The sequence below is a fragment of the Pieris napi genome, chromosome 7 (genome assembly GCF_905475465.1).
Source record: "Pieris napi chromosome 7, ilPieNapi1.2, whole genome shotgun sequence".
Lineage (NCBI taxonomy): Eukaryota > Metazoa > Arthropoda > Insecta > Lepidoptera > Pieridae > Pieris > Pieris napi.
This window is the reverse complement of record NC_062240.1, coordinates 163,513-173,672: the sequence shown is the minus strand read 5'-3', so window position 1 is coordinate 173,672 and position 10,160 is coordinate 163,513. Positions and strand designations below refer to the sequence as shown.

Genomic DNA, 10,160 nt, shown 5'->3' with positions numbered 1-10,160 from the left:
TTTACACACACACGTACCCGTAGTTTGATTTGCATTGTATGTGAAACCAGTGCATAAGTTTTTTATTGTAATAAAGAGAATTGTTGACGACGGAATTTATTCAAACACTTTTTTAAGTTTATTTTATTGCATTCGTAATTAAATAACAAGCGTCATAGGAAGAGAAATCCTGGAAAATGATTCCACAGACGGCATTCCAGGACTTCCATGCAACAATGTTGTAGTAATATTGAATGTTTTCTAGGATAATTACTGAATAAAATTTGTCAGTAATTAATGACAATTAGAATGCTTTTTACTTTGATATAAAGGTTTATGAACTCATGCAATTGCGTTTAATTTTAAACTATTCAATGAATTGTCTCTACTACTGTTCCTCATCCAAACTATCCAAACTTTTCGATCGTTTTGTACATTAAGATTTTTAGAGCAGTACCAAATTCGACCAATAAAAATAAATAAATATATATGACTAAACACACGTTATAAAAGAACTTTAACGTACCCTAACGGAAAGGTATTCTATATTGTATATGTAAATTTTAAAATGGAAAACTTATTGTATTATTTTAACTAAAACACCACACTTATATTTTTTGAAATTTTAATGAATGAACTGTTTTTAATATTCAATAATAATTATTTAAGGTGACAATTCGACTCCTGCCGTTTTATAATTAGGCACTGAATTCCCCAAAAGAAATGATACATTTGATTTTAATCTACAACTAAATATCATTTAAATTTTCTTTTTAAGTCCTGACGCCGATAAAAGAACCTAGTGTTAATAAAGTTCCCGTATCGATTAAAATTAACAATTTCCAGCACCTAATAAATGACTGCCGAGATTCGTAACACAACCAGTGAATTTCAATGAACCGATTCGCGCATCCTTAAAGGATAAAAGAGTCGATTTATCGCATCCCTTGCAACGTCCCACAGCTCTTTTCCACAGCACACGTACAACAGTTTGCATATCGAACATTAGCTTTACTCAGTCTTAACTCTTATTCATTAACTAATAAGCTTTCTTCAATTTATTTGAAACTCATCGCAGTAAAAAATATGAATTTGTTGTTCCTATGAAAAACTCATCGTATTTTAACACCCGATCCAACAAAAAAACTAAAGGACGTAGGTTTGGAAGTCAAAAAATCTTTACTGAGCGCTGGATGTATTTCAGCTAAATCGCTAAAGGTAGCTCTTCAGCTCTGGACAGCAATGAGTAGGTACTTACGTTTGTTAAAAATGCCTACTGCACGTTTTGAGCTGTCTTAGTACGCCACTGTAAGACAATTAAGACTTAATACTTTCAAGTGAAGTTGTTTTATGCAAATAGGCGCCGCGTTGCGTGTTCACGCCTACAGTTCGAGACGGTTATACTTAAAACGGTGCAATAAATTGCAGCGATTGGTTCATCTACGCTGGAGACGATCGGGCTTTCATTGACCCTATGCGGAGCATTTGGCTCTTTTGTGATTGACCACTTGTTGTAGGTAGCAATAAATTGGATCTATTGGGTTATATATGATGATGTTACTTCCAAATATACTAAAAATATGGGAAATTCAAAGTAAGTTTCTGATACCTTCAATTGTGAACAAGTGCTGAGCGACCATTAATTTTTTTACTGTATTAGATTTTTACAAGGGGCTTCGATTATTTAAAACACTACCCTTTTTTTTATTACTAAGCTTTCTATGGAACAAGACTATTATATTTATTGAGACAAAGAAGCTAAATTCCTCAGCTTAAAATCAGCGTTTTATTTATTTATTTGAATAGGTTTTCTATCTCATTTTAAAAAAAGTAAATGAAATACTAAATCGAAAAATAAAAAATTTATTACTCAAAAGTAACTTATAATAGAAATATAAATATATTATATAACTTAATAATTCATTATAATTTGGACGGACGCAATCATCACAATATACAAACGTAGTGTTAGTATATTTTATACATTTTTGTTACATAATTATATGTATCTCTCGAGGTACTATGTACAAAGCCTTATAATTTATATTATCATTAATTGATATCGTAACTTTAATATAACTCTTATAATTGTCAATTTAGTAAAAAGAAGCAACAGACAGGGTGACCTTCTGTCAGGGTGCAGAACATGAGAAATTCAAGAGTCCAATTTAAAAAGATCACATTAGGCCTATTTTGAATCTGTTCGCTATATTTACTTATGAAAGGAATAAATTACTCTTACTTATAACTTACACTATAGAACTAAACTAATATCACACTTGGTATAATGTATACGAATAAACAAATACAAATATATATTTACAATTCTTAATTATTATTTAGAGCGTTCAAGTAGCATCTTTCGCCGTGTTCCTTTGATGTTTAGCTGCAACAACAAATTGTTAAGCATTAAAAGATTTTCCTTTTGCCACTAATATATGTATAATACACATATATTACCTAAACAATCGAAAATATATCAGTATTGAAAATTAATTATAAATTGAAGTTAACTATGTAGTGGGCTAAAAAAATTTGTGAAAGACAAACAGACTTACCCGTATGCAAGAAAAGGTGGTTTTTCAGGTTTGTATGTTTGGAGAAACCTCTGGAGCAGACATGACACTTGTACGGCCAGGACCCGCTGTGGACGTACATATGAGACTTGAGGTCGCCCGGAGTAGGAAAGGACTTGGAGCAAAGACTGCATTTATGTGGCTTTTCCTGGTAAAGAAAATACAAAACTCTTTAATTAAAAGTGTATTGAAACTTTACTAACAAATAATAATCGAAAATATTTGTGAAATTAATAAGATAAAAAATGCAGGTTAAAGTCCTCAGCCAAAAGAACGAGTAACGATTTAAATAACTGTTTAGGTGTATACGGCATTCTTTTGCGGCTACCAAGACAATAATTACTACAACAAGAAAACAAAATCAATGTTGGAAGACAATAAAACGGCTAATAATCATCATCATCTCCAATATAATCAAAGTCATGACGGCGCACTTCACCGAGTGCAAATGAATTTATAATGAAAGGCGTCTAGGGTTGTCACTAGTCTCTGTTACGGTTTAATATTAAAATAAATATATATTCAAAATATATTTATATATAATATAATAATATATAATCTATAACACTGGCTAAATCAATAGTAATCAATATAAGGCTCAAATATTCTAATTTAAGTTAAGTATTTTAACGTAACTTTCGACAATCACGCCATGGTTTAATCTTCACGGCGTCAAAGAAGATAATAAAAGTACATTTAAGAAATAAACACATGAAATCATTAACTAAAGTATTTTAATGAGACGTAACAAAGCGTGCCTTGTGCCTACTGATGACACGAAAGCAGTAATGTGGGCATCGTGATGTACAAATTGAATGAACCGCTTTTACAGGAGCGAGCGTTGATAAAGCATGCTTCCGTTGGTATTGGCATTCTTTACAAAATAACAAAGTGACAGATAAAACATGGCGCAAATAATAATTGAAACACAAAAGCTCCTTAAAAAACACTTAAATTAACACAATTGTTGTTCTTGTATTAAAGAATCATATACTTCTGAGCGTGTCTTCATCGTTCATAAAACATAAGGCAAATAATGAAATCCAGTACATATAAATGGACTTTTGGAAAGTTTATTTTAATAATTTAAAATATTTTTAACTTTTCCGTCAAGGATTATCCTGTATTTACCGATGTATTCGGAGTAAATAAGAATCTAATCTATTACTTTTAACCTCATCTAGGTTATAACAGTAAAACAATAATAATACAATTAGCCATGTGTCATATTGCCATTATTTTACCGTTTGGGGAAATTAACGGTCACAGATTCATTTCCGGTGTGTTTCAAATGTAATCAAGTTATACACTATCAAAGATTTCTAGCACCTCCCATTCAATTTTCGCTCCACCGCCCAAATCACACCCACAAAAATGTAATTAACAAAATAAATTAAAGATGCTTAATTGGGAAACTTATTTATCGATTCAGTATAAAAACAGTGGCTGGGATATGTTTAAAATAGTATACGTTTAGGATAATATGTATTTTTAAAGCATAAAAAAGTGAAAATAGGGGTAACTGTTTCGCTTAAATAATTTATAAAAGTAATCGTCCTGTGTCGGTCCGCTACCGAATATTGCAATATATCAATACAAAGAGCCATTAGTTGTCTGACAATTTCCGTTGGATAAATCACACGGGGATAAAAAACAGGTCTGAGTATCGCTTAATGAAAAGTGATGACTCTACAGGAATTGAATATAAAAGATAAAAGAGAGACAAACTTAAAATAAGATTACATTTTTGGAGGGAAAAGTTTAATCAATTCTATATTTGCCTAGTGATTTTATCAATATGTTGAAATTTACTAAACAAATTTTAAGTAAACACTTAGAAAAGAATTTATTTTATAACTAAATAAGCCATTTAAAGTGGTCGCTTTGTCTTACGTACTCAATGACAATTTTTTTTATATAATTATAATATAAAATCATTATTGTAAATTTTATTTACTTATCTCTTCCATGAGCTAGCAATTAGAGCTTCATAAAGTATGTTTGCCTAAAACCGAGTAAAAACCGTCTAAGCCTTTATCAATACTTCCATCGGCGATATGTTAAACCGCGTCTTCGGTCACGATCCGTTCGTATCTACAAACAGTGACGTATGGGAAAAAGATACGAGTCGTGTTATGGAAATCGAATGCAAATGGCTTCCATTTCGCTTAATTTACACACAGAGTAGTTTAATTATTATAAAACTACGTATATGTAGAAATATAAATAACTAACTCTTATTCAGTTATTGTTACTGGGTAGATAACTATTGAATTAGTTAAATTTTAAACATTTTCATTTAACTTTCGTTCTAACTACTAACTGACGTGAGACTGATCATAAATTAAATTATTGTGATTCATGTGCACTTTTAACTTTTTATTTTTCATGTATCCTTTATCAGTTTAGTTTGTTTTTATTGTTACTGTTTAGTTTCTTTGTTTTTCTTAATAACTATATGTAATGTATTTTTGCACTTCTTACCTACCTCATCTAATTTAATACATTTTTTTTTCTCACAGTGGTTGCCTGAAAGAGATCGCTCGAAAGCGATAAGGCCGCCAGTTGCCCTCCTTTATATTTAATAGTGTTAAATTTTTATATTGTAATGCAAAAGTGTAAATAAATAAATTTAATTATATATTTTCAAGATACAACGGCGTTTGGTATGTGAACAATACCAAAAAAATAAATCTCGTCCTAGCTATTAACATAATATACGGTATTTGTCTACAACTTGTTTATCATAATAATAATTATTTGAATAAGTACAAATAATAAAAGGAAAATAACAAAGGGGAAAACGGGTGTTACTCTGTGGCAAAGTTAAATAAATCGCTAACCGTAACGTGCGTGCAGAGCCTATTTGATTTAGGTATCTTCGTTAACTGAGATGGGATGTTGCTTTATTCTGCAAGACATTATGAAAAAAAATATTTTAGCTTAAAATGAATGAGAGTAATTTGAGTAATATTTATGTGAAATACACTTAACATTGCAGTGTGCATAACACTTGCCTTTTGTAGAGCTCTTAAATACAAAAAAATACTTTGAATTACATAAAACAAAAATCTTATCCTCACATTTGGTTAATTACCATAAAGTGAAGCATTATTTGGTCACTCAGATATTGTTCTGTTGCAAAATATATTAAAATTAGACTATTATGATTTTTTTGTGCAATATGTAGTTTGTTTTTCAATACAAAACGCACGAGGAATTGTGCAAATCTGAAATAAATGTAAAAAAATAAAAATTAAAAAATATCATGCTTGACTCGAGCAGCTAACGATAAATGCGATATTAACTTTATTTGGTATATAATATGTTATTTTTTTTTCTTAAAAATTACTAAATGTTTACATACTATTAGGCTACGCCTTAGCTATATTATTAATGAATTCTTTAATATGAAGTTGTTCTAATTTTACCCTACGAATAATAAAAATATTTCTCCGCATTTCATTAAGATGGCTCGCTTGAATAATCAGTGTAAGGACTTATCCTTATCTTAATACGGCATGATTGATGGTAGCCGGAGAGTGTGGAGTATGTGATATTATATTATCTCACTCACTTTACTTCCATCTCATTCTTCACTCTTTAGATTATTAAATTTGTAAGAATTTACCACAACGTAGTAATAAATTGACCATGCGTAAGAGTAAAAACAGAGTAGCATGGAAAAATATTTCAAACAGTTACACAACCTGCGAAGAAGAGGTATTCGCACTCGAAGCCACTGCAATTTATGTAATGTTCATACAATTACATAAAAGCTGAAAGGCTGAAAGTCTGTTTCAATACACCCGATCCCTAAAAAAGGTCGTCGCTCTGATCCACCCAATCTTGGCGTTGCGTCTCTGCATCTTTTACAGCATTTACTTTGTATAGTGTTCTAAGGAGTTGTTCAGAATAATACCTGCGGCTAGATTTCAGTATCGGACGTCAAGACAGAAATCAAAATTCCACCTTGGCGTGTCTCTGAAGACATTTCTTGCCACCGCGTACCACTACTTTATGCGATCTCCAGATATACTGAATCGTAAAAAAAAAGAAGTCGCATCGATTAAAGAATGATCCCGTTATAAAAAAATAATAAACCTAATAATAACAATTACATTGTTATCCCCAATTTATATAGTAGGCAGCAAAATATTGAATTTCTGAGCTGGAAACAGCAAATCATGCGCAAGTGCATGTTTCATAAATCGAATTCAACATTTTCCATTCAACCGTAAACAACTCTACTTCGAAGGCGAAGATAAATCCTGTATTGTTACGAATATTTGCGTTTTGGGAGACTTACAGAAGTAGCTTTATTAGTTGTACGCGTCCTTCAGAGTTTCGAAATTAAACATGACAAGGTTTTTCAAAATACGGTTGTATAAATACAGCCAAAAGTATGTAGTATGGTGTGCCCAAGAAAATCTGTGTCGCAGAACAAGCAGAGTGAGCGAGTAAGCTAGCTTTAAGGAATCTCATTAGCGTTAACGGGTTATAATGATCGACATTTATTTAAGAACATCAATGTTCGGTGAAATGAATAGATTTCCGCCGAAATTGAGCAAATGAAGTGGACATATCTTTAGCCGGAAGTCAATTAAAATTTATTGGTCGAGTAAACTTTCGAGATTCTTGTTAAACTGTAATTAGTTCAGAGTTGGACATGTCGCTCAAAGAGATGACTTATAAATTAGAAGAAGTGGTTATTTTGCTCTATACATATAAATATATTTCCACCTCATGTTTTTTTTTCATTTATACTTTATTTTTATAAATATTTTATTAAAAATAGTACCTAAGAATGGTAATATCTTTTCGGAAATAATTATTTAATTATAATTTAATTGCAAGCGTACGTTATGCTTATACGCACGCAATGCTGAAAAATATAAGTAGTCGAAAATATTATTATTAATGGAAATATAAATGTTTAGAACAAAAGCGACCACAACGCAAGCGTAAAAGTCGAAGCGCTCTTACACTATAATAAATGTTCTAATCCATCGTTATCTTTGATTGGGTGTAATATAAACTTAGAATCAATGTTAACATTTCGCTTCCAAACTTTAAGAATTGACTCGGCATTACATTCATTTCTAAATTGGATATATTTTTGATTTTATTGCCTTGTGAATGACTTGTAAATAAACACAAGCTACTTTATGTATTGAGAAACCGATTGGACTAGTTTTAATGGGCTAGAGTAATTTATGTTATTTATAGGTAATTTTTTATCTATGATTTGCTAATTTCTTCATAATCTACTTAATGTACATTACATATTGCTTATTATCATATGGGTATTGAAAGTTACATATCGTTTATATAAATATATTTATTACTACTACGGCTCGTTCAATCTAGTGGTACCTGGTGGAAAAGTCTAGTTGAAAATGTCGTGCAGGATAATACAGTGTATCCCATTATTGCTTTTGAATACGACAATGGGCAACAACAAAGACCCGTTAACTTGTCAATAAGAGGCTGGTCGTGGTCGAGCGCTGACCAGAGTGATGGGACGCCAAACAAATGAAACCCTAACGAGAGGGACGTGTCAACTTGCGTCCGTCACAATAAGTTGAGGCTGTATGCAAACACCAGATAACAATAGGATTGTGGATTATATTTAATTTCGTTACTGTCTTGAAAACCAAGAATCGTGTGCAGTGAAGTCGTAAATTTTACGAAAATGGTGATCGTAATACATGATTCACCTGGGTCAACAAGTGTCCTTTACGAAATCAAAAAATCAAGAATATTCATCAAGAAGATTGACGAATCGAAGAACCTGGGTCTTGTTGTTGGTCTGGTCTTTAAAAGAAATTCTTTAAGGCGACTATAATGTAAAACTTAAGAAATTGATGTTCAACGCCATGCTTTTAACACCAACAGAGTTAAAGGTAGAATTAAGATAACGCAGAGAGAGAGAGAAGTCTTCTGAAGATTCAAAAGAAGAACAAACAAGTAAAGACTCACAGACCAACGATGGACCCACAGAATGACACGCTGGAACGGGCCTGGGGCACTTCGGGAAGAAAAGTTGACAGACCACTAGAAAAGTAGGCGGATGATCTCGTGGATGTGGCCGACAGAAAGCAGCACCAAACCAAAAACAGGGAACAATTTACGAAAACGGGGGAGGCACTTAACCAATATGGGATCTTATCATAATTATTAACCTAATTTAAGTCAGTTTATAGTACTACTAAATCATAAATAATGAAATATAAATAATCCATTGTACATTTTAGAGTAAATAAATTTATTATTATGATTACTTGATATAGGTTCCCCATACTTTTCTTATATTGATCTTAAAATGATACATTACGCCATACATTTTCACCATAAATTCAGCTCCTTACAACCAATGAATAAGGGCTTTCGCTCCTTAATAAATCAGAGGCGTGTATTGTGCTTCAACTTTATCCAGTCTATTGTGCAATGCTTTATTATGAGACCACTCAATGGACAACAGAGGGCAGTACTGTCCACTGTTGACAGACAGTTGAAAGATCCTTCTAAGTTTGATCCATCGGCTTTATCGAGTAAAGCTTATTATGGAGAGGGATTTACTAAGTTGTGAACTAATCTATACATACTTTTGTAAGAGCTCTAAAGCAAGTGATTGACTTATGTTACATACGCACGTTGCTTGGATTAACATTACATTCTTTATTTCAGATTTAACAATGGTTGGCCTGCAGTTACAATATGGAAGTCATACAGTGGTCATCTTCAGTTCACATACGATCGTCGACCGTGTGAAAAGATATGGTTCGCTGCGCTCGACGTCTTGGTATCGTCTTGTACGATACGGTTCCTAGCTTTCGTGGGAATATGGTTTTGGCTGTTTAGTGCTTTAGAATTTGTTAGTTCACTACAGTCAAATTAAAAATTTGGATAAAACATTGTTTAACACATTTAGTGGAAAGAAACAAAATGTTTTGATAATCCAGTATTTGTAGATTCTCGTAAACTAAATCTTTTATAAAAGAATAGTAGTAAAAGCTTTTTAATCAACAAATCTCAAATTACTTAAAAACAGTAGCAATTATTTGAAGGCAAAATAAACAATTGAATGCTTTGCTTTAAATAAAGAACAACAGAAGATATTGAGTCTCAATCAGGTCGAGTTGATATAAAGGACTCGATTGTTCAATAGCTGTATCGTCACACTGCCTGCCCACTGAGCTTCCCACGATTGACCTGACCTGGTAATTTATTAGCCCTTACCTTACCGCAGGTGCACCTTAAGACATTAGGGCTGCTACAACTTTTTTATTATCAATATTATTTGATAGTCTCATTAATTTCAAACAAACCGCTGCAAACAATTTTATGAAATTGGTACAAGACGCGACCATGTAAACGAAGATATATTATCTGATTTTTGGTTTGTCTGTATATTAGAATGAATTCTATTTCTACGTTGACGTGTTTATCCCCGTTTAGTTCCGAAAAACGTTCGACCATTAATGATCAAAAGTGGCGTATAGAATAATAAGAGAAGCGAAGCAACCCTAAAGTTATTAAGCGTGACGGTTGTGTGATTTTCTTAAGTCGTGGACACATGAGGTCATAGTTAAAGTAAAAACT

General features: G+C 32.0%; 1 protein-coding gene across 1 annotated transcript in view; it reads right to left on the bottom strand.

The window, feature by feature from the left end:
* Window positions 1-1,826: 1,826 nt before the first annotated feature.
* LOC125051238 (zinc finger protein 177-like) overlaps window positions 1,827-10,160 on the bottom strand; it is a 31,924-nt gene continuing 23,590 nt past the window's right edge. Inside the window, exons 6-7 of the mRNA XM_047651452.1 lie at window positions 2,538-2,703; window positions 1,827-2,365 (exon numbers count right to left, since the gene is read on the bottom strand). Coding sequence (XP_047507408.1) covers window positions 2,328-2,365; window positions 2,538-2,703 — 204 coding nt within the window. The 3' untranslated portion in view covers window positions 1,827-2,327. The remainder of the gene's footprint in view (window positions 2,366-2,537; window positions 2,704-10,160) is intronic.